This window comes from Oryx dammah, unplaced genomic scaffold, assembly GCF_014754425.2.
Source record: "Oryx dammah isolate SB20612 unplaced genomic scaffold, SCBI_Odam_1.1 HiC_scaffold_28, whole genome shotgun sequence".
NCBI classification, from domain to species: Eukaryota; Metazoa; Chordata; class Mammalia; order Artiodactyla; family Bovidae; genus Oryx; species Oryx dammah.
The window spans coordinates 102,989,876-103,013,493 of record NW_024070212.1 but is presented as its reverse complement, the minus strand read 5'-3'; the positions used below and the strand labels follow the sequence as shown (position 1 = coordinate 103,013,493).

Below are 23,618 nucleotides of genomic sequence, written 5' to 3'. Positions count from 1 at the left end.
TGGAGTTTCAGCTTTAGCATCATTCCTTCCAAAGAAATCCCAGGGCTGATCTCCTTCAGAATGGACTGGTTGGATCTCCTTGCAGTCTGAGGGACTCTCAAGAGTCTTCTCCAACACCACATTCAAAAGCATCAATTCTTCGGCGCTCAGCCTTCTTCACAGTCCAACTCTCACATCCATACATGACTACTGGAAAAACCATAGCCTTGACTAGACGGAAAAACCATAGCCTTGACTAGACAGACCTTAGTCGGCAAAGTAATGTCTCTGCTTTTCAATATGCTGTCTAGGTTGGTCATAACTTTTCTTCCAAGGGGTAGGGGACTTTAAAAAAAAAATTCATAACTGTTGAGAAGCAGAACTGTACATATGAAGCAAATTCCATCATACAGCTAATGCTGGGAACCAGAGTTGCATGTTATTTAAAAATACAGATTTTTTTTTCCCCCTCCTCTCTCTTTATCTTAGAACTTTGACAGGTGTTTCTGTATTTAAATTAGACCTTCACATCTATTGCCTGTCTTTTAATTTTCTTACTGAGGTTTAGGAGTTCTTTACATATTTTGAGTGCAGGTCTTTTATCAGATACATCATTTGCATATTTTTTTCTCAGCTTGTGGTTTGTCTTTTCATTTGTTTTTCCCTTTTTAATCGAAGTACAGTTGATTTTCAGTGTCATGTTTCAGGTATATGTCTTTTCATTTTCTTAATGGTGTCTTTGGGAGCATAAAAGCTCTTACATTTTTGATGAACTCCCAGTTTATCAGTTTTTTTCTTTATGGATTGTGCTTTTGGTATCATATCTAAGAACTCTGCTTAGTCAAGGTCATGAAGATGTTCTTCTGTGTTTTCTAAAAGTTGTATAATTTTAGGTCGTAACACGTACATAGGTCTAGGATTCATTGTAAGTAAGTTAATTTTTATGGATGGTAACTTCAGTAAAATTTGGAACTCATCTTTTTTGCATGGAGCTGTCTCGCTGTTCCAGCTCCGTTTGTTGAAAGATCAATAATCTAGTTTTCTTTGTGAAGATGGTTTATAGACTTTTTATCTTTGGGAATTGTGTTTTAGGTTTATAGGTATTCATAATTTTTATTACTATGTGAATGACATATTGTTAAACAATTTAATTTCCTGATTAGATATGACCTATGTAGGGGGCTTCTCTGGTGGCTCAATGGTAAAAAATCCACGTGCAGTGCAGGAGACGTGGGTTTGATTCCTCAGTTGGGAAAATCCCCTGGAGAAGGGAATGGCTACCCACTCCAGTATTCTTGCTTGGAGAATTCCATGGACAGAGGAGCCTGGCAGGCTGCAGCGCATGGGGTCACAGAGTCTGACACGACCGAGTGGCTAACACACATACACACGTAGGAAGCCCTGTTGAAGTTGATCTCAAGCTTAGCAACCTTACTAAACTTACTAGTTCTGATTGTTTGCCTGTAAGTTTGCTTGGTTTTTATGAATAAGCAATATTATATGCAACTAGTGGCAATAGTTTCTTATTTTCCAATTGATATACTTTTTTCTTATCTAATTGTAATGTCTCATATCTCTAATATATTGAATAGAAATAGTGATAGTGGCCAGGTTGGCCTGTTTCAGACTTTACGTATTAAGTGACATTAATGTAAAATATCAAGCCAAATGGTATTTGCTGTGGGTTTTTTATATTTTCACATTTTCCTCAATTTATTAAGAATTTTTATTATGAATTTGTATTAAATTTGCATCCACCAAGGTGATTTTTTCCCCCCTCTTTTAATCTATTCCTGTAGTGAATTCTACTGTAAAATTTAAGTGGTGTGCAGTGCTGCATGGGCCTTTGAATTTTTAAAAGCTCACTTGGGAGTGATTCCAGTGAAAGGCAATTTTTAAAATTATTGATCGTGGGACATTTGCTACTTGGACATAATTTTTTAAGAAACTAATTTGTGGTTTTGTTTATAAATTCTTGAGGACTTTAGCACCCATGTTCATAGGAGATTAGCCACTATCTGTTCTTCTCAATTTATATTTTTTAGGAAGTTGACCTTTTCTCTGTTTTTCAAATTTAGAACAGTCATGTCCCCAAGGTCATAATACCTGGTAGGAGACTGTTGGCGCAGTTAGTTTTTGTTCCTTTTCATGAACTAACTTTGCTCATTTTTAAACAGGTGATCTGTGTCCACGATGTCTCGTCCATCTACCGCGTCCCCTTATTGTTAGAGGAGCAGGGGGTTGTGGATTATTTCCTCCGGAGACTTGACCTTCCTATTGAGAGGCAGCCACGAAAAATGCTGATGAAATGGAAAGAGATGGCTGACAGGTTTGCTTCTTAATAAGGACTTGGGGGTCTCAGCCTTAGTTTTCCTTTTTTTTTGGTGGAAGCTCAGGGAATTCAGCTCTTTCTTACGTGGTAACAGCTCACACTGGAAAGGCCTTCATGGTAAGGGGTGTGAAGAAAGGATCTTAGCCAGCCCTCAAGTAGCTACATCATGGATGAGGAAGTCCTGATAGAGCTGGCTCAGATCGCAGGTGACACAGCTGTCCCCTTTGCTCCCGTGCAAACAGGCCTCCTTGTGGTGATGGGCTAGCACCTGCGGCCCACATGGATGACGGGACATGGCTGGAGCACTCCTGGGTGCTCCCAGGCACCTGAGCTGTGCTTGGGAACATGCCCACCCCACACCACAAAAGGATCAGCAAAGATGTCCAGTCTTTTCTTTCTTCCTTTCTTTTTGTCACTGAATTTGGATTCTTATTTTCTGTGTCAGAGGAAAAGGATTTTTCAAAACGTTCAGCTGCCAGTGATGTTATCAGGCGGAAGAAAAGCTTTAGCTGGGCGTCTGTCATCAAAAATAAATACAGTTGCATGAAGCTGCTCGAGATCTGAATCAAAGTAAAAGCAGGAAGGCAGGGGGTTGGAACATTATAAGAACCTCCCCACCTGCCACTGTGGGTCACTCTGGGCTGGAGGTCCTGTCCAGTCTATTCTTACTGCTACTGTCACAGCTCATCGGTTTGAGGACTGGCCCACCCTGTTTGCCCCCTCACTCTGAGATGCTTACACAGTACGTGACAGACCTTGACCAGCACCTCCGAGCCCTGGGTGCGGGCTGCTGGAGCCGCAGAGTCACCCAGACAGCACTAATCAGCGTTTGCAGAGGGAGCACGCATGCCGTTGCTCAGCCGTTCTCCTTTTCATTTTGACATTTCTCCCTTTCAGTCTGTGGCCATTTGCTTGTAAATCATTATGTGGCCACAAAAACAGCACACAGTTTTATGATCGTTCATAAAATATTATAAGCTTTTCTGTGTTACTGATTATACTTTATAATGAAAAATTTTTAATGAGTATGGACTGTTGTGTGGATGCCCATAATTGGACTGTTCCCTTCATCACATAACCCTTGTGAATTGTCTGTGTTTGTTAATTTTTTCATTAAAAAAATTTGGAGTAGATTTTGAAGCCATCTCTTGGTAGCGGGTTCCAAAATCCTACTTTCTCTCCAAAGCCTGCCATGTTGATCTGAAACTTGCTTTGTCTTTACTGTTCTGTACATAGAACTCAGACAGTAGTTGCTCCTATCATATTTTTCTCAGACTTTTTTTCCCCCCTCTTTAAATAGTGATTTTCATCTCATGGAGGTACATATGGCCTGCGTAACTTGATGTTTCTTGACCTTTGTGTGATAGATATGATCGCTTGCTGGAGACCTGCTCTATTGCCCTTGTGGGAAAATACACCAAGTTCTCAGACTCGTACGCTTCTGTCATTAAAGCTCTGGAGCATTCTGCACTGGCCATCAACCACAAACTGGAAATCAAGGTGAGTGGGGACACAGGTGTAGTGTGGTGTGGCATGGATGCCTGCTTTGTATTTTTGGAGCTCAGAATTTCTTTTTAGAAGTCAAAAAGATCTGTGGTTGACTCCTGGCTGCGAGAGAGCAGCAGAGCGTTTTTAGGAAATATGGGGAGATGTGGTCAGAGTAGAAGCCAAGAGGATGGACGCCTGGATCTGAACATCAGGTGACTCCAGTGGTGAGGCGTCCTAGTGGCCAAGCGTGTGGCATAGTTGCTGGCATCTGTCCAGCGTCCACCTCGTGGAACCAGGAGGTTTCTCAGTAACTTGTCTCCACTCACCCAGCTGGTGCCTGGAGCATGGGCACTGCCTGGTGAACAGTGCTCACTGTGTTCTCTGGGACAAGCCAGGCAGAAGCTGAGCTGCTGGCATGTCAGGGCACAGCCCCTGCCCATCTCCTGGAGGCGGCGGAGGGTCAAGGTTCAGGGCAGGACTTCCAGAGCCTAGTGGCAAAGCCGCAGAGTCTGTGTTACCCCGGGCAGGTTACTTAGCTCTCTTTGGGCCTCAGTTTCGCCATTTTTTTTTTTTTAATTTTTAAAAATATTTATTTTTTAATTTATTTGGCTGCATTGGGTCTTAGTTGTATCACTCAGGATCCTCCTTATGGTGCACAAACTTTCTGTTTGGGGTGTGCAGGCTTAGCTGCTTTGAGGCACGTGGGATGTTAGTTACCTGACCAGGGATCGAACCTGTCAGGCAAGGTGGATTCTTAACCACTGGGCACCAGGGAAGTCCTGCTTTCCCCATCTTGAAAAGGGTTAGTGATGGTGTCTCTGTCACAGAGTTCTTTTTGTAAGAATGGAGTGAGTTCATGTGAAGTGCTTGGAACTGTGTCTAGGGTAGAGGAAGTACTGTATGGGTCAGCTCTTTCTGAAAACCTTCCACCTGTCCCTTTATACTTTTTTTCCCCAGCAAAGTATCTCCCACATAGAACTTTTCAGGAGGGGTCAGAAATTAGAAGTGAAGTTGGAGCTCAGTGCTGAGGGGCTGACTAGGCACAGAGCTGATGGCCCTGGGGAGCTGACCTCGCCCTTGGCACTGGGGTAGGCCTCCTGCTTTCCACCAGTTTCTCAGGATGAAAATGAAGCTGCTTTCAGCTGGTGAGCAGGTTCCTAGAGGAGGAGCTGTTCTGTGTGCTTTAAGAATTGTGGGATCTCTTTACCTTGCCTTGCCTTATTTTTTCACTGGTTTCTTCAGTCACTGACTCATTTTCTCCCCTTGGAGGTACCCTGTGCCAATCATGTGTTAGATTGTGGAGGCTGAGAAGGGTGTCTGAGTCAGTGAGGTCTCTCAGGTATGAAGGGAGCATGCAGAAGCGGGGAGATCCTGCCTTGGTAGGTGTGTGAAGAGGGGTATGTGGGCAGGTCTGGGAAGATAGATAAGGTCACAGGGAAGGGCATTCCCAAGAGCAGATAGCATTTATCCAAGGACTTGGAGGTGTGGGATGGTTGGGAGCTCAGTGGATGGGAGAAGTGTGAATTGGAGAGTGTCTGGAGAGAGGCTGGTGAGGGCCTGGTCATGAAATGTATCAACTGGGCCACTCCTGGATTTTGCCCCCAGGTTCAGGGAAGTCACCACAGGGTATTGGACAGGAGGGAGCGGGAAGATGAGCAATGTAATAAAAAAGTGGGCGGAAGATTTGAACAGACACTTCCATAGAAGATACACGTGATATACATGAAAAGATGCTTAATGCCTTTAGTCGTCAGGGAGATAAATGCAAATTAAGTCTCAGTGAGGTACCAACACGCACCCACCTAAGTGGCTAAGCGTGTTGGTGAGGACGCGGGAGTGTGAACTGGTTCAGCTGCTCAAGAAAGGAGTCTGGCGGTTTCACATGAAGGTAAACACACGCCTTCTGTGTGACCCAGCCATCCCACTCGTAGATATTTACTCAAGAGAAGTGAAAACATGTCCACCGAAAGAATGTATTTTTATACAAACGGACCAGTTAGTCATAACAGCTAAAATCTGGGAACAGCCCGAATATCCAGGATGAGTTGGTGGATAAACATTATCATATGGTGTATTCCTACAGTAGAAAAGGACCCAGTAGTAGAAAAGAATAAAGTCCGTGGTGATACACCACACCACGATGAGTCTGAGAAACGGAAGGCTACCCAGTGCATAGCTCCATTTGTCTGAAGTTCTAGAGGAGGCAGAACCAGTGGTGACGGAAAACAAGAGCCAGGATTGTCTGGAGCAGGAGGCAGGAAGGACGTTGTTTGCAGGAGGGCAGAGGGAACCGTGGGGAACTTTCTAGATCTTAATCAAGGTAGGGGTCACTCCTTTGCATGGGACAAAACTCAGGCAAGTACACACTTAAAATGCTTGTGTTTCATTGTATGTAAGTTATACTTCAGCACAATTGAGGAGAAAGAATGAGAAGCCCCCTGGGAGGGGAGATGGACTGGGGAAGATGTCTTGAACAGAGGGGACACTTTAGGGTCTGCACCAGTCGACCGAGTATAGATGGAGAGCCAAAGCTTAATGACTTGAGAAGGAAACTCATATTCTAAAATATAAGAAAGATGCTAAAGTTTATCTTTAAAACATTAGTATGAATACATGAAGGTTATTTTTAAACTTTATTTTAAACTTAAGAAAGATGGCGTGCTGGTAACATTGTTTAGAGATCAGGAAAGAACGTGCTCAGGAGTCACGAGCCTGCTTCTTTTCTCTCCGCTCTGACCGCTCCCAGTACATAGATTCCACGGACCTGGAGCCCAGCACCTTGCAGGAGGAACCAGTGCGCTACCACGAGGCCTGGCAGAAGCTCTGTAGCGCTCAGTAAGCAGAACTCTCTACCTTTGCTTTCAGGGGTTCGAGGTGTGTCTTAATGAATACAGTGTGTGCTCTCTTGTGGTGGTAGATAATCTGATTGTTTAAATGTCTTTTAATTATTCAAAGGGCTACACCCTGGAGGACTGAAGCCTCACAAAAATCTAGCTTATCAATTTTTTAAAAAGATGTTTTTGATGTGGACCATTTTCAAGTGTTTGTGTTACAGTATGGCTGTTTTTATGTTTTGGTGTTTTGGCCACAAGGCATCTGGGGATCGTGGCTCCCTGACCAGGGATCAAACCTGTCCCCGCTGCGTTGGAAGGTGAAGTGTTCACCACTGGACTACCGAGGAAGTTCCACTAAGTTCCATATTAACTAAGCTTATTAGTTTAGTTAATATGAAGCAAACTACTTCTGACTTCACTGATAATGTTTACTGTATGCATCTTTAGATGAGACTGTTTTTAATTAAAAAAAAATTCCCTCTGGTGCCTTGAGTCTTATGAGAGCTCAGTCCCCCAGCCAAGGGTTGAACCCAGGCCGTAGCAGTGGAAGTGCCAAATCTGAACCACTAGACCACCAGGGGATTCTCTGGATGAGGCTTATAAAAGGTTTTTCATTCAGACCATTTGTTGAGGGCCCATCAGCAGAATTTCATTAATAGGTTTTTTTTTCTTTTTTTTTTTTCTGGCAGCTACTATCTAATATAACAGTAAAAAAAAATCAGTAAGACTTTCTGGTTCCCTAGATAAGTTGAATGTTACAGAGCCATATAGCTATGGTTAGTGTGGCACTGACTGACCAGGAAAGGCCCCCTCCCTACTTGGGGGAGCCAAGGGGTAAAAAAAAAAAAAAGAAAATTGCAAACTTAGGGAAGAATCCCTGCCTGGGACAAATACTGTGCAGTAGTGGTATTACAGTTATGTATGCCATCTTTTTTTTCCTGGTTATAAGCATTTTCTTGATGTTACTAAGAAGGAGAGTGGATGCTTTTATGTGCATTTTCCAAGTCCATAGTGCTTCTATACAAGTCATGGGCAGGATTGAAATCACAGTCCTCAGAGCTGGAGTGACTTCAGGGCGTCAGTGTCTTGGAAGTGACTCCTCGGGTGGTTTCCGGGAGCTGGACTTGGTGGAAAGGGGCTGCCTGTGGTGTGCTCTCTTGCACAGTGGCGTGCTGGTTCCAGGAGGATTTGGTGTCCGAGGGACTGAAGGAAAAATCCAAGCCATCTCCTGGGCTCGGAAACAGAAGAAGCCTTTTTTGGGTAAGGAGTAGGAAAGACAAGAAAAAGTGCCCCGTGAGCCTGTAAATAAACAGAGATTATCAAAATCAAACATAAATGCTGTCTCTCCAGATAGCAGCTCAAGTAGAAGCCTTTGGGTTCTGTTTTTGAGAAATCTAAACTCCTCTTTAAAATGAACATTTAAAACTTGAGCTCCGTGTCATTGTTATGGACTTCTGAGAGAATGAAATAGCAATTAGGAAATCTTGTCCATTTACTGAAACCAGCTGTTTGGCAGGACATGTGAGACTGGGTTTTATATCCTTGTTTGGAACACCAGCTGTGGGCAGAGTGATTTTGGATGCTTCCTGGTGCTGTAAATTTCAGTCATATTCAGCATGATCCATTTTAAGTGGGAACTTAATGAGAGAGAATAAGAAAACTTGAATTTTAAAGTACTGAAGAGAGTATTATTTCTAAGATCACATGACTCTAAAACCTGAAATCTTCATATACAGTTAAACCCCATGTTTGAAATCTGTTATAGATAAAACATAGCAGGGGGTTGCATGTTTATAGCAGAAAATTATGAGTTTGTCATTGGAATTCTGTGAACAGTCAGGATGCCGAGTCCACGTAGGCGGGTTGGAAGTGTGGGGACTCCCTTTTCAATGGAGTTTCATTTGCTTTCCCTCTCTCTGGAAGGTGTGTGCTTAGGAATGCAGTTGGCAGTGGTTGAATTTTCAAGAAATGTGCTGGGATGGCAAGGTAAGTGTCTACTTGTGTTAAATTCTCACTGGAATGTTCCTGGTGCCTGTTGGGCAGTGGGGGCCATGGAGGCCAGGCTTGGTTTCCCAGTATCTCACAGCCACTGCGAAGGGAAACTGCTGAATGTATCAACAGAAAACACTCTGCCCTCCTCCAGGGGAACCACTAGCCACTGGAGGAGGGAGCATGGTGAGCCGCCTGCCTCTGCCCTTGCACCTTTCTCTGGAGATGCCCACACTCCTGTCACCATGGCTGTGGACTCTGAACTGGCACACGGCAAGGAAACCAACTCTGGCCGGTGTGAGCCTGTGCAAATATTATGAACTTGGGCTCTGGTGTTGATTAGACCTGGCCTCAAATTTTGCCCTTCTTTTTTTTTAAAATTTATTTGGCTGCTCCAGGTCTTAGGGAATTCCCAGGTGACTCAGTGGTAAAGAACCCCCCTGCTAATGCGGGAGATGCAGATTTGATCCCTGGGTCAGGAAGATCCCCTGGAGGAGGAAATGGCAACCCACTTCAGTATTCTTGCCTGGGAAATCCCATGGACAGAGGAGCCTGGGGGCCTACAGTCCATGGGGTCGCAAGAGTCGGACACGGCTGAGCACGCATGCACGCCCTCCGGGTCTTAGTTGCCGCAAGCGGGATCTTTAGTTGCGGTGTGGGATCTAGTTCCCTGACCAGGGATCAAACCTGGGCCCCCTGCACTGGGAGTGTGGAGTCTTCACCACTGAGCCACCAGGGAAGTCCCTTTATCACTGTGGGTGATCTTAGCCTTTTTGAACCTCTGTCTCTCCTGTAAAATGGAGGTGGTAGTGGTAACCTGCTTCACTTGGTTGTGGGAGCTGAGTGAAATGACACCTGTAAATGGGCCCAGCACAGCGCCTGGCGATAGGAAGTGCTCCCTAAGGCTGGCCCGGTTACACTGACTGTGTTGCTGCTTCCAGACCACCGGGAACTCGGTGGCTTCCAGCAGTGGCTTCCTGTTTCTCAGTGCTCTGTGGTTTGAGTGGACTCGTGTGTGGTTTCCTGCTCAGTGTGTGGTGTGTCTCAACTCAGCCTGCCCTACTTTCAACTCTGCCCGGCAGAGGCAGAGGGACAGTCTCATTGTCCACCAGTTCAGCCGAGCTTCCTCAGGGTGTGGCGACCACCTGGCCTGCTGTGTAGGCCCTTACCAAGTGTCCCATGGCTGAGCCATCATCGGAGGGAGGAGGGGACCACACGTGGTGTGAATCCTGGGGCACGGTGACCCCATCGCGGCCACCGGACCCTTATATGTTCTAAGCAGAATCAGCAGAGTGCCCTGAGGAATAGAACACAGCCTGGCTTTACCAAATACGAGGGGTTCCCAGGGGCCAGCTCACTGTTAGGTCATGTCACAGACTTTCACAGGAGCCTGAGGAGGCAGCGGTTCAGTTCTGTAGGCAGCACGGCCCTGGTGCTGGCTTCTGAGCGCTGTCCTACCACCTCCCACTTGAGGTGGCCCTTGGGTACCCTGAACCCCTGCACAGCCATCACCTCCTGCTGCTGCACCCACTGGGGTCCCCAGGTGGGTGGGTAACCTGGAGATGAGCTTCCCTGCATCTGAGACCTGGCCCCAGGTTAGGCCCCGGAGGGGGGACGAAAGCTCACAGATGCACAGGAAGAGCAAGCAGACAGACAGTGCCCGGTGCCAGGGACTGGGTTCTTCCTATTTTAGTCTTCAGTGCTTTCCCTTATAGTCAGATGGTAAATTCAGTAAAGGATAGAAAGGACATTTGGGTTTTGAAATCAAATTTTAGATTTAGCGCTTGAGTCAGGCAGTTGGGTAGTACAATGTGTAAGATGCTGAGGATGAAAGAAACGTAGAAGAAACAGTATTTGCACATCAAGGAGAGATCCTGGGAGAGAGAGAGGATCTGAAACAAAAGGTGGAAAAAGACAGTCTAGGAGCCATCAAAAGGATGCACCATCTGAGTAAAGGTTATCAGATTATGCCATTGATTTGATTTTGCCATTTTGTACAGCTTGACTTCCCAGAGAGTTACAGATACAATGGGAAACAATTCACCTTTGTTGAGTGCCCTTGTATCTTTGAGAATGTTATCCCTGGTTTTGGTTTTCTTCACTGAATAACTAAGCTGAGGAGGGAATTTGTGACTTAGAGTTTAGGAATGAAACTGTTAAATAATCCGTTTGGTTGTACCTATTTTTGTAACAAAAGTATTTTGGCTTTTTAGATGCCAATTCTACAGAGTTTGACCCCAACACCAATCATCCCGTGGTGAGTCCCGTGTCTGGAGCGTCTGGAAGAGTGTGGAAGGGATGTTACGAGCATGATTGAGGGCTGGAGACGGGAAATGAGACCACTGGGTTCATTCTGGAGAGCCCTGAGCACCTGGGCTTGCAGATGTCCCAGCTAGGAAGGAAGAACTTTCTGTTTTCATCACGTGGTTTCTCACTATTCTTCGCAGTTAGCCACAGGAAGTTTTTAAGACAGGTGCCACTTCAGCCAACTGGGGGTGGCAGTAGGGGTTCCTGATTAAGTAATTCCCAGGAACGCTCTAGAACAATATTGACACGAAACACGTGGGCACTTATTACATACCAGGCACTTGCGCACTTCTTTGTATCACTTAATCCCCAGCAACCCCGAGAGATGGCCGTCTTAGTAAAGAACTGCTGGAACTTAGGACTGATTGTTTGACATGGGCCCAAGCCCCAGGAGGCTGGCATTCCTCGTGTTAAATCTCCCATCAGAAGAGTGTGGTTCATGGAGGGCGGACAGTGCCTTCATTCATCACTGAATCCCCAGCCCAGGCGTGACAGGGAGAAAAGAGCAAAGGTTTTGAGACGTGGAACCTCGGGGAGGTGGGGGAGCCCAGAAAAGGTCCTCTTAGTCCCACAGACATTCGCCAAGCTCCTCCTGGTTCCTGGCCAGCCCTATAAGAGCATCCTTTTCCTTCGAGCAGCTGTCAGTCTAGTGGAGGAGACGTGTGATAACATGTCTGGTCTCGTGTCCACGCTACTGTGTCAGTCTTTATTAGAACAGGCCCTTGGGGTCCAAAGTACCAGGGCAGGAATGGCCAGGGCAGAGGGCAGCAATGTCCAGTCCTGCGACTCAGGAGGACAGGCTGAAGGGTGAAACACTCACCCGGAAAAGGTTTAAAAATGGCCATCAGGAGACATTTTCCTCTGACAAGCATCTCTTCTAAGGAAAGGCTGGACCTCCTTGCAGGCTCTCTTCACTCAGTGCGGGCGGTCTGTATCCTAACTGAGGCAGGGTTTGGTAGCACATGTTTGTTTTTGGAACATCTCCAGGTCATAGACATGCCGGAACACAACCCTGGCCAGATGGGTGGAACCATGCGGCTGGGCAAGAGGAGAACTCTGTTCCAGACCAAGAACTCTGTCATGAGTAAGAGCGGCCTCCCTCCAGCCCAGCCTGCCGGACGCATGTCCCGGTGCTACAGCCAGGCCGGCATTTACAGCTTTGTGCTTATTTTGGAAGTTCTTTACTTCTTTCCCAGTGACACTCCTTAGGATGCACTGTAACAGCCTAAGTTAGCACCATGCTCGTAGGTCACAGCCAGTACAGCTGGGGATCTGGGGGAACTTTGGGTGTGGACCACTCACCAGCATGAGTCCCTTAGGGGAAATCCATGGCAGTCTTACTTCCCTGTCTTATTAGGTCAAAGTGGATAAAACTGCTGATGTCCAGCACTTAAATGGCAGATGTAGAGCACTTATCTTACAGAAATGGCAGTTTCACCTGGTTCAACCTAAATAGATTTTATTCTAGACGCACTAACATAACGTGAAATTCCCTGGTGGCTCAGTGGTAAAGGACCTGCCTGCCAGTGCAAGAGATGTGGGTTCAGTCCCTGGGTCGGGAGGATCCCTTGAAGGCAATGGCAATCCACTCCAGTAGTCTTGCCTGGAAAATCCCATGGACAGAGGAGCCTGGCTGGCTACGTGGGGTTGCAGAGTCGGACATGACTTAGTGACAAACAGCAGCAATAACTAACACGTGCTGAAGATTTAGGGGAAATTTAAGATATTTAGGAATTACTGGATTGGATTTGCTTTTTCTTCCACTGGGGAAACTGCCATTGTTGGCAGAGCACCTATACATCTGTCCGGGGTTTGGAGGCTGCGTAATTTGAGTCACTTGAGTAGATGGTCATCCAGTCCTCTGGCTCTAAGGTCCTGTGGTTTGGGGGTCTCACTTGGCTCTGGGAATTCACCTGTGGGCAAATGCCACTCTTGTTCCCGGGGAACAGTGGGCGCTGGGTAACCTTAGTGGCTCTGACTTAACCCTGGTGTCTGTAGTCACGTGTGAGGGATGGTGGTGAAAGTCTGTTTCTGTTAGTTTTTCTTAGTTGCAAAGAATCAAAAGCCCAAGAATTTGTCTGAATTGTGTTGCTAGAGCAGGCAGTGGGGATTGGCAGCAAAGTCACAGAAATAACCTTCAAAGGGCCTGGCCGTGTAGATGAGAATAGGCAACCTGGGCGGCAGGATGTGGTGTGAATGGACGCCTTTGTGAAATCAGGGTCCTTGATGTCACGTGGGTTTTTTCCCAGGGAAACTCTACGGAGATCCAGATTACCTGGAAGAGAGGCACCGCCACAGGTTTGAGGTGAGGATGTGAGCTCTGTGACCTTTGACATTTTCTCCTTTCTGTTACTCTGGAAACACAGCTGAGAGCCCAGCAAAACTGTTCTTCATGCTTCACAGGTGAATCCAGTCTTGAAAAAGTGTTTGGAGGAGCAAGGCTTGAAGTTCGTTGGCCAAGATGTTGAAGGAGAGAGAATGGAAATTGTGGAGTTGGAAGGTGCTTGCTTGGGTGTTTGTGTTTAGTGGGAAACAGGTTTTCTTGGCATGTGGGAAAAACACAGCCGCTTGACTTCTGGCTTCACGTTCTTGTTCTCTAGAATGAGAGCTCAGACTTGGTATCGCAGTCTAATCTCACGTGACCTGTAGGATTCAATCCTGCTCAAGTCAGGGAGCTGGGGTGTGGGGGTGAGGATCGGGGTGGCAGAACCTGCAGATGAGGGGTCAACTTCGTCTGCAGGTCGAGAGCATCACATCTCCTGTGCTTTGTGATTGCCTCTACCCAGGCTCCAGATAAGTTGTTTTCAGATGATTTTAGGGTCTGCAGAAACGTGGATCGTTCAAGATCTTTTCCCATCTTCCACATGTTCTGCGGACACACGGTGAAGCTGGCTCTTCTGCACTTCTGTTTCAGATCATCCCTTTTTTGTCGGAGTGCAGTATCACCCTGAGTTTCTGTCCAGACCTATCAAGCCTTCCCCACCGTACTTTGGTCTCCTCCTAGCCTCCGTGGGGAGGCTCCCGCATTACCTCCAGAAAGGCTGCAGGCTCTCGCCCAGGTGAGGTCGCGCTCCCCTAGTCCCTTGGGAGGTCACTGATTCCTTACAGAGAGCCGTCCCCACACCATCGGTGATGAGCAAAGCCACAGGACTGTGGAGCCTTGCTGGGACCCTGCTTCTCATGCTGACACACAAGCATCCTCTCCTTCCCTGGGGTTTTCTCAGGCTGCTTCTGTGCTGCCCCTGGCCTTGGCCCCCGGCATGGTGGCCATGTCCCCCCTCTGCAGCAGCTGGGCTCCAGGATCCCATCTCGGGCCCTGTGGCCCGTAGGGAACTGTGTTTTTTTCATGGGGAGGTTGGGGGTTGCCTCGGCCACAGCCTGGGGGGATTTCATGCACCACTGCTGTGTTGGTCGGGAACAACCCTGTCTTGGTGGATCCCTAACCATCATGACTGAGATATAAAGTGAATGTATATCTTTCATAACAAGAAGAAAATCCTTCTGCAGCTTTCTGCTAAATAACGTCTGATTTCTGCTGTGAGCAGACAAGCATCCCTTTGTGGGTGCCGTGGTGGCTGCAGAATCAGGGAAGTAAAGCGAGTGTTTGGTGGAAGCCGATGAATAAACCATCTGAATTCTACAGGGACACCTACAGTGACAGAAGTGGGAGCAGCTCCCCTGACTCTGAAATCACTGAACTGAAGTTTCCGTCAATAAATCATGACTGATGGCAACGTAAGTGATACTTTGAAACTTGTTTTGTTTTAAATGGTGGTGACACCAGAATTGTAAGAGCATCATGAAAGTTTAGTGTTGAAAGATTGCATCTGCCAGAGGATACAAGTGGTCAGGTCATGGTGGGCATCCAAAGGGTGAGGACCCGGCCCCCCCCAGTTAGAGTACATCTACCCGCCCTGCTCTGGGGACTCCACTGGGGCGACACCAGGCACGGGGCAATTGTCGTCTGGTTGATTGCTCCTTTCAGGTGCTGATCTGAACTAACCTGGGGGAACTGGATTCTTAGAGCCATGTTATTTCATGTAGCCATAAACTTGGAGATCTTGAAGGAGGTGACAGGCGTGACAATATGCTGTCATTTCTGCAGACCCTCAAGTTTTCACCAGGAAGTGCTTTAAAACCAAATACATATAACACTTTTGTGTTGCTTGCTTATTCTGGAAATACATTAAAATCAGAGCAGTTATTGAACAACTTGGAATGTTTGTCTTTTGTGACCCTTTGGAAAGTTTATGAAGTGCAGTAGCTATGGGCAGCTGCCAAGAATTGTCTAAAATCCCATGAAGCTAACTGCGTGAATGCCCGGCAGAAATAACCTACTCAGAAGTGGGCTGGGGTGTCAGCCGGGTGTCTGGGGGCTCTAAAGGAGAACCAGGAGTGTGTGGGGATTCCCACCACAGGAGAGCTGAGGTCCTGCCTCAGGCAGGGGAAGGTGGCCTCCCCGAATCCTGCATGCCGTGCCTTCCCCACCCGGGGACCTCTCCACCGGCAGGCGTGGTCTCATGGGCACGCAGTCATGCTGAGCAGCTGCTTGGCCTGTGATGACCGTAGCCACGTGGGCAGGCGTGAGAAGGAGGGCTGAATCGGGGGTGGGGGTGGGCGGTTGTTGGTTGCCTTCTCTGCGGGGTGAGCATTTAGCACTCATGTATTCATTAATCTTCACCAGATATTGCTGTAGGCAATCTGATCGTCTAAGTAACTGCCCTGGAAAGAAAGGAACCTTTGTAATGGTACAGGGGCAGATGCTTGGTCAGTTACATGGAGTTTCTAACTGCCTCCCCAAGTGGAGATCCCCTGTGAGCGGCACCGTGAGGAGACTGGCGCGCTGGAAAACACTGCTTGTGTTGGGGCAGAGGTGGCGTCCATGTGATTCTGTAGGGATCTGAAATTTAGCTTCTCGTGATTCGAGTTAGGCTCCTAATACTGGTCCTCAATGAAAACCAGGCAGTTTAACACAGCAGCTGACAACAAATTCTCAGTTTTCTATTTTAACATGCATCCTATAATTGTTCAATTTTTTTTTTTCTCAAACAGGGATAATTCTCGAAGAGAGCCTTTGGACTTCAGGAGTTTACAGCTTTGATTTTACACTCAGCTTTTGACACTTCCTTTAAATTATGTTTTTATTAAGATTATTTTATTATGGGGGAGGGATCCAGGGAGACTGTGACTTGATGTCCTACTGTGTGGACCAGCTCCCGCACAGGTGTCCGCGCTCTCCTCTGTGGTCCTCCAGCCTCGGACGAGAGGCAGGACATAGGGGCCGATCGGGTGAGGGCCGGGCGCTGGGGCAGCCCTCGGCCATGGAACTTCTGCGGCCACCCTGCGTCACTGTGGCTTCGTGTGTGCAGCTGTTCCTTCCCTGGGAGCCCTTATACGAGGTGTGCCATGCTATCTAGTGGGCGTGAGGGGTGAGTCCAGCTGTGGTCACGACCTGGTGCCAGAACCCAAGGGCACCCCTTGCCATGAGGAAGAGGGAAACCAGAGACAGAGGGTCGGCTCCGTTCTGCTCGGGGGATTCTCTGTGGCAACCACGGCTGGGATCTGCTCAGGACAGTCAATTTGGCATCACACGAGACGGCAAGAACTCTGTCTCCCTGAAGCCTGAGTGTGTTGAATCCCTGTCCTCTGGCCGCGAGTTCCCTCCGGAATCACTCCTTGCATCAAGGGGTCACTTAACAAAGAACAAAGGATCTTTTCGGAACACTCCCTCTAAACCCCTCTCTTATGTAGACAGCTTTGCTCAAGGGGACTGTCTCCTTCCAGAATGGTGTTACTCCGGTTGGAATGCAATATGAAAAGCTATTTTCTTAATGTGGTGTAACGACAGGCGGAGCTGCGTGCCTGTTATATCCTGGCTGGACTCGGTGTATACTCTAACTTAAGAAATAAATAATGCAGAGCAAGAGACTCACCTTGTCTGTCGTGCTCTTCATGTCACGGCCAGATGGGAGCTGCTGGAGCACAGTGCCGGCCCGCGTGTGACCCCTGAGCTCTCAGTGCCAGGCTCTCCCCACAGGGAGCAGCCGGAGGTGGGGGATCTGATAGTTTTGTTTAAAAACTAAGAGAGGAGCCTAGTAGGAACCAGAATTTCCCCAGAAGCCTTCAAATTTAGGTTCTCAGCATATAGACATTCAAGTATTTATGTAGGAGGCCAGTCCCTTTGATGGGTGTAGACCAGAAGCAGCCTGCCTGCCTCATGCGCCCTGGCCTTCTGAGTGCGGGTCATCGTCCTTTGGATTCTCCTCCAAAGTGAAAATTGAGACCCTGAATCCATGCTTTTCATGGCACGATGGTGACGCTGGGACCACCCACCCACCCTCTGGCTGCCGAGCACACTTGCTTGTGAGCTGGCTCCTCTGTAGTGTGTCAGGCTGAGGCCCAGGGGTTAGGCTGGGCTGCTCATCAGAGGTCAGTAGCCTTTGCTTGTTGACGTTTGAGAAGCTGGGGGTTGGGAGAAAAATGTTTCCCACCATTTGGCCCAGTTCCTCCATCAGGGAGACCCAGGAAGGAAGCAGGCTCCCTCTTGCCTTCCACCCGCTAGCCCAAGGCCACCATCACGGTGGAGGCCTAGAAGCCTGTGTGGGAGCACCGCTCTCTGACCCAGGCCAACCCAGCTGCCTCTGTCGGCGAGTCTCACGGCCTCTTCACTTACAGAGGACTCCATACTGGTTTGGGAACTCTGAATGTGGCTGACTGGGTGAATTCTGACCTATTCTCTGGTCTGTTTTCAGTTATTTTTATAAAAGCCGGTCCCCAAACTGAAGGCTCTGATGCCTCTTGGTGACAGCAGCTCCCTCCAACAGGGAGTACACGGTTGGTGGGCCGTTTGCAAAACTTCGTGGGGTCAGCTGTGCCCCCGCTGCTTTGAGTGGGCCTCCACCAGCCAGTTAAGTGCTGGCTGCTTACATAACCTAGAAACGGGACCACCAGAATGACTTTCCGGGGCCTGCCAAGCCCCACTAGCCTTTCACCCCGGAGACAGGACGGTACCAGGGCCGCGGGCTGTAGTGGAGATGGCACAGGAAGGTTGCCTTCACGCCTGGCATGGGCCACCCAGTGCCCAGGACTTCTTGGGGAGTGAGCTGGGCCCACTCCCTGTCCCCACTCCCTGTCCTCCTCTTCATCCCTGGTGATCTGGGCAGGGTCTGCCTTCATGGAGCAACCCTGAGCTCTGTGGTGCTTTGCTTTTGATGAGATGGAAGACTTTGAACCTAAGCATGGCATGGTCAGACACTGGCTTTGCAGAGTCCCTGGCTCTGCTGGTAGAGATGGCAGGGGAAACAGCCAGAGCAGGAATCCTCTCTGGTGGCTGGAGGGTGCATGGATTAGAAGTCAGACGTCTCCTTCCTGTGCAGGTGCTGGAGAGAATCATGACCAGCTACCCTGTCTATTGTCCTGTAGATTTGCCCTAAGATACCGGGTCTTCAGGGCTTCCCTGGCAGCTCAGCTGGTAAAGAATCTGCCTGCAATGCAGGAGACCTGGGTTTTATCCCTGAGCTGGGAAGATTCCCTGGAGGAGGGGATGGCAACCCACTCCAGTATTCTTGCCTGGAGAATCCCCACGGACAGGGGAGCCTGGCAGGAGCCCTACAGTCCATGGGGTTGCAGAGTCAGACACGACTGAGCAACTGAGCACAGCACCCGGTCTTCAAGCTGAGATGGACTGGACCCCAAACATCCAGGCTCCTTCCCTCACAGCTCTCTGTGGGGAGGAGCCCAGGGCTGGCTCAGTCTCTTGGACAGAGGTGGGCTGGGCATGGGACTCATGACCAAGTTGCAACCAACCAGCCAAATGTTCTAGAAAGAACCATTCTGGCCTGGGTGCATGTAATTTATTAAAGAGCTTTTAGTCCCAAATCCCAGCAAGCCAGGGGAGGGGCTGCAGGGTGGTCTGTCAGCTGGAACAGTTAGCCACGTGCCATCTGCAGAGGGGCTTTCCCAAGATGAACCCTTTTCTGGCCCTGCCTAGCCGTTGGGAGTTCAGGGACCCCAGCCTGAGCTACACGAGCCCTTCAGGGAGAAGGACAGTCCCTGCCAGCCCAGCCCAGGGAGTGCACTGGCCCAGTTCTTTCTGAAAGTAAGGCCCCTTGGGGTGGGATTTGGGGGGAGGGCTCATGCTGAGAGCAGTTTCTTAGCTACACAGCCCAGGGTCTGCTCAGGACTGACACCACGTGGGGACCAGCCTGTGTGCACAGGGTCGTGGGAGCCAGGAAGTGCAGTGTTCCTGTCCACCTCTGGGCAGCCCAGACTGGTTTTACTGGGGGCAACGTAGGGTCAAGCAGGAAAGCCCCACATGTTCCAGGTGGGGCACTGGGCCCTCACAAGACGCAGCAGGTGCAGGAGATGGGCCTGTGCTGCTGCTGCTGCAGTTGCTGCTGGAGCTGTTCCTTCTCGGCCGTCAGCGCCTGCAGCCTCTCCTCCAGCTTGCTCAGCTCAGCCATCCACTTCTGAGGGGACACGGGAGAAGCCAGGTCTGAGCTGACGACGGCTGAGACCCGGGGCTGAACTGATGGGAGGGAGGCGAGGCCCAGAGAGCCTGGAAGTGGCCGTGGGGTGGGGGGGTTGGGCGCCTGCTCCAGGCCACTGGGCGCCACCCTGGGCCTGGTCGGTGGAGAAGCCAGGTTCCCTGACCAAGCAGCCCTGGGGTCTTGGGCAAAGTCCTGCCAGCCTCCCAGACCCTGGGGTGACTCGCCCTCGGCAGCCTCTCGCCCTGTCCTGTCAGCCCCCGCCCTCCTCTGTTTTTGTGTCACCTGATGTTCCCCTCTTGAGAAAGCTTTTCTCTGGGGCTGCATCCAGCAGTCACTTAAGCACTCACTCCCAGCTTAAGGACCTCCCCCAAGTGCAGTACACAGTTCTTGGGTTTGTCTTAAAGCTTTGACACTGCTCTCCCTGCTCCTCCAGTTACACTGCAGAGGAATCTGGGTTGCAGCGGGCTTATTGCTCCCTGTGGGAGCACTGGTGGGAAACCCGACGACCCCAGGCCTGCCTGGTGAATGGCTGAGGGGCCCCCTCCCTGCCCAGCCGGCCTGGGCCACCCACCTGCCTGCACCACTCCTGGATGGCGTGCACGGACAGCGGGCCCTGGATGCTCCCGTCCCGCCGCAGGAACACCTCCCCCTGGTCGGTCTCATAGAGCTGTGGCTCGGCCTGGGCCTTGGGAGCCTGCACGCTCAGGCGGATCACCTTGGGAAGGGCGACGGCAGCTCTGCGGGCACCCTGCGGGGGACAGAGTGCGGCCCCCGCCCCGCCCGGCGTCGGCCCTGCCTCACTGGCTCCCGGGCAGCCTGGGGGCAGGGCTCACCTTGAGCGGGGTGTCGGTGGTGGAGGTGCTGACCACGGGGATGAAGGTGAGCCTGTAGGCGTCGGGGAAGACCTGGGGCTTGAAGCCCTGCAGGACGGAGTCCACCAGCAGGCGCACGCGGTCCTCGTCGCGGTGGCTGCAGCGGACGCCCTGCACCAGGCCGCTGTCCTCCACGCCCACCAGCAGGCTGCCGCCCTCGCTGTTGAGGAAGGCGCACACGTAGCGCCGCAAGTGGTGCTTGAAGGCCTGGCTCAGGTACTCGCCGCCGCCGCGCTTGAACTCCAGGTTGCGTGTCTCGTTGCCCAGGAAGGCGCCCTGGAAGAGGCGCTCCTGGCCCAGGATGCCCTGGTGCGTGATAGCGCTGTCTGAGCGCGTGCCGCTGGGCCAGCTGGGGGAGACTCCTTGCAGACCCAGTGCCCGGGTGGGAAGGGGTCGGGCCGGCCTGGCTCGCGGAGGGCTGGAGCCTAGGACCAGGCCGGGGCTGGGGCCATTCTCCTCTTCCTGCTGGAGTAGGGGTGGGGGCAAGAGCAGGGTGTATGCTCCTGGCAAGAGTTAGGAGCCAACCCGGAGGGACAGGTGGCCAGAAGCGCCATCTCCCTCCTCCCCTCCAACGCCCGCCCCTGGGGCCCAGCCCACACAGGGCATCCTGATGCCCCTCCGGGTCGGAGGGGCCTAATTCTGACCACCGTGCTGGGGCCAATGTGGGAAGCCCTGTGGGCCGAGGGTCTGAAGCAGCCAGTGCTCCGCCCTCTTCCCAGGTGAACCATGGGAGGCTTGTGGGGAGGAGCTCTCCTTTCCAGCGGGAGCTGGGGCACCTGCAGCTGCTCTCTGCCCTTGGGTTTTGCACTGGCCTAGGAGACACAGGGTTGGATCATTCTGGAAGATGCCTCAGTGCCCTGAGGTCCCCTGTGACACAGCTGCAGGTCTCTGAATTGAGAGGGCCTCCCAAAGATCCCACCCCCTTCCTAGTCTCCCAGAAAGCCTGGTTGATCCGGGCCTGAATCTCTCCCATCCTTGGGCCTTCCTGAGTCCCTTCCATGGTTTCTGCTGTGTGAGGGCTCCAGGAGCAGCCTGCTCAGGGCCGCTGCCCCGGTCTAGGTCTCACCGTCGGACTCCCTGCCTCCAGGTCCTTGTCCTATCCATTCTCTCGCTGACCCCAGATACAAGTCCTGCAATCACGCTGTCCTGAAAACCCTTCCCTGGTTCCCTGCTGCCTTCCAGCCTCCAAAAGCAGCTTCCAGGGCTGGGAGCTCAGTGCGGGCTAGGGTGGTGATGAGAGCCATTCCCAGCCCTACCAGCAGCTCCCAGAGAAGACAAGCTTAGCAGAGACTTGAGAGAAGCCTCAGTGTCATATAAACGTGCCATCAGGCCACAGGTCTTGAAATGTAAGCCCATGTAGCTCTGCAACAGTTTAAATGTCATGGAGGCTTCAAAGTGAAAGTGAAAGTGAAGTCGCTTAATCGTGTCCGACTCTTTGTGGCCCCGTGGACTGTAGCCTACCAGGCTTCTCCGTCCATGGGATTTTCCGGGCATTAGTACTGGAGTGGATTAACATTTCCTTCTCCAGGGGATCTTCCCAACCCAGGGATTGAACCCGGGTCTCCCACATTGTAGGCAGATGCTTTACCGTCTGAACCACCATGGAGGCTTCATCCAGAAGGAAATTCAGTTCAAGAATTCAAAGTTCAAGAAGGAGGACAATTCAAGAAGTGAGTTGACTGTTCCCTCCTCTCCCACAAAAGCCCACTTTTTCTGGCACTGCTGTGGTCTCACAGCCCTGCCCTCTGGCCTGATTTTCTTCGTCAGTCGCCCTCCGGGACAGCCACCAACCACCCTGCAAATGCCGCCACCCTCACCCGGGCTCCTGGTATGTGCCCCATCCCTCTGCTAGGGATGTCCTTTCATGGAGTCGGTCCCATTGCCTAAGCCCCAGCCTGGGTTTCACTCCCTGGGGAATCTGTCCTCAGAGATCAGTGAGGACCTTCCTGGGTCCTTCTCCAGTTCCAGGCTGCCTCCCCCTCCACCGCTCTGGAAGGGTCTGGCTCTGCTCATAGAAGCAGGGCTCCCCGAGGGCAGGGTCAAGCCCTACTCTCCACTGCGCTGCCCGCCGGAGCAGGTGTGTGTCAACCGAGTGGATGAACTTGGCCAAGGAGAAGGTCAGGACCCTTGTATATGCTTGGGCCTGGCCTGGCCGGACCCACCTGCTGGCTGTAGATGGACGCAGGGAGGGTCTGATACTCAGGCTTTCACCTGCTTCCAGGCTGGAGGCACCTCCAAGGGTCAGTGTCCCTCTGGGACCATGGTTATTTGAGTAGCAAGCCCCAGTTTGCCAATTTGTCCCCAGTTCCTCGAAGACACCCCTCACGCCCACCGGGCACCCCTCATGTCCACACTGAGGCCTCTCTTGAGGGAGGCTCTGGGGCTGGCGGGCCCCCTGCTGCGGGAAGCCTGGCTTACCTCTCGGTGGTTTGAAGGCTCCCGGCCCTCACCCAGCACCGGCTCCTTCCCGCGAGCCACCAGTTCCTTGATGATCTGGTGCTGCCCCCAGGCCGTGTGCAGGCGCTGGGGCAGGGAGGCCAGGGTGTCCTCGGGGGTGGCCACTTGCACCAGTGCGTAGGCCTGGCGTGGCCGCCGGACGACCTCAATGTGCTCTCGCGCCACCGGCAGTTCAAGCCGCTCCAGGGCGTCTCTCAGCAGGCAGGTGAGGACCGGCACCGAGAACTGGGGGTTCAGGTGGCCCACGTAGAGAACATGCCTGCTGGGAGCTGCCTTGGCACCCGAGTCCTCAGGTGGGGTCTCTTCTGGGGGAAGCTCCCGCAGGGGCTGCTTGCCTGGGGGCTCCATGGCAGGGGTGGGGGGGGGGCGCCTGTGTTTTGGTGGTCTCTTCCTGGGAGTCTCCGGAGGGGCCTCCCCTGGAGGGGCTTCTAGGATTCCTCACCACTGGCTGCTCCTCGCAGGGCCCTCGGCTCTCAGCCTGGCTCAGGGCCTCCCAGGGGACTCAGGGAGGCCGAGGCTCCGGGAGGTTCACAGGTTGACAGGGGCTGAGGAGGGCCAGAGAGAGAGAGAGGGTGGGCAGAGAGCCAGCAGGAAGGGCCCTGCCACCCACCCAAGGCCTAGGACAGGGAAGAGGGGAGTCAGAGCTGAGCCAGCAACAGAGTGTGTGCGCCTGCCACTCCATTTCCACAGAAGGGAAGACTGAGGCGGTACGACCAGACGGGGAGAGGCAGAACTCAGGTATCTGAGGGGCCCCCATATCCTGTCATTGGCCTCAGCGGGCCTGTCTTCCCTCAGGAAGTCCCAGGCTGGGGCGTTAACCTAGGGCTCTGAGGATTAGTCATGGACCCCCTGGGCTTCTTGCCTGTTCTGA

At 51.2% G+C, this 23,618-nt stretch overlaps 2 protein-coding genes across 4 annotated transcripts in view; one reads left to right on the top strand and one right to left on the bottom strand.

Moving 5' to 3' along the window:
• CTPS1 (CTP synthase 1) overlaps positions 1–16,858 on the top strand; it is a 31,059-nt gene extending 14,201 nt beyond the window's left edge. For all 3 annotated transcript variants that reach the window (XM_040231531.1, XM_040231532.1, XM_040231533.1), the window contains 12 exons: positions 2,157–2,308; positions 3,679–3,811; positions 6,546–6,634; positions 7,799–7,893; positions 8,557–8,619; positions 10,836–10,879; positions 11,917–12,013; positions 13,179–13,234; positions 13,333–13,429; positions 13,844–13,988; positions 14,573–14,664; positions 15,982–16,858. In XM_040231531.1, the coding sequence (XP_040087465.1) occupies positions 2,157–2,308; positions 3,679–3,811; positions 6,546–6,634; positions 7,799–7,893; positions 8,557–8,619; positions 10,836–10,879; positions 11,917–12,013; positions 13,179–13,234; positions 13,333–13,429; positions 13,844–13,988; positions 14,573–14,657 (1,056 nt within the window). In that variant the 3' untranslated portion in view covers positions 14,658–14,664; positions 15,982–16,858. The remainder of the gene's footprint in view (positions 1–2,156; positions 2,309–3,678; positions 3,812–6,545; positions 6,635–7,798; positions 7,894–8,556; positions 8,620–10,835; positions 10,880–11,916; positions 12,014–13,178; positions 13,235–13,332; positions 13,430–13,843; positions 13,989–14,572; positions 14,665–15,981) is intronic.
• Positions 16,859–18,989: 2,131 nt separating this feature from the next.
• On the bottom strand, positions 18,990–23,095 carry SLFNL1 (schlafen like 1). The gene is made up of 4 exons (XM_040231954.1): positions 22,709–23,095; positions 20,252–20,596; positions 19,990–20,133; positions 18,990–19,397 (listed from the first exon to the last, which is right to left on the bottom strand). Exons 1-4 carry the CDS (start codon positions 23,093–23,095, stop codon positions 19,269–19,271), a joined length of 1,005 nt encoding a protein of 334 aa, XP_040087888.1. The 3' UTR covers positions 18,990–19,268.
• Positions 23,096–23,618: the final 523 nt, after the last annotated feature.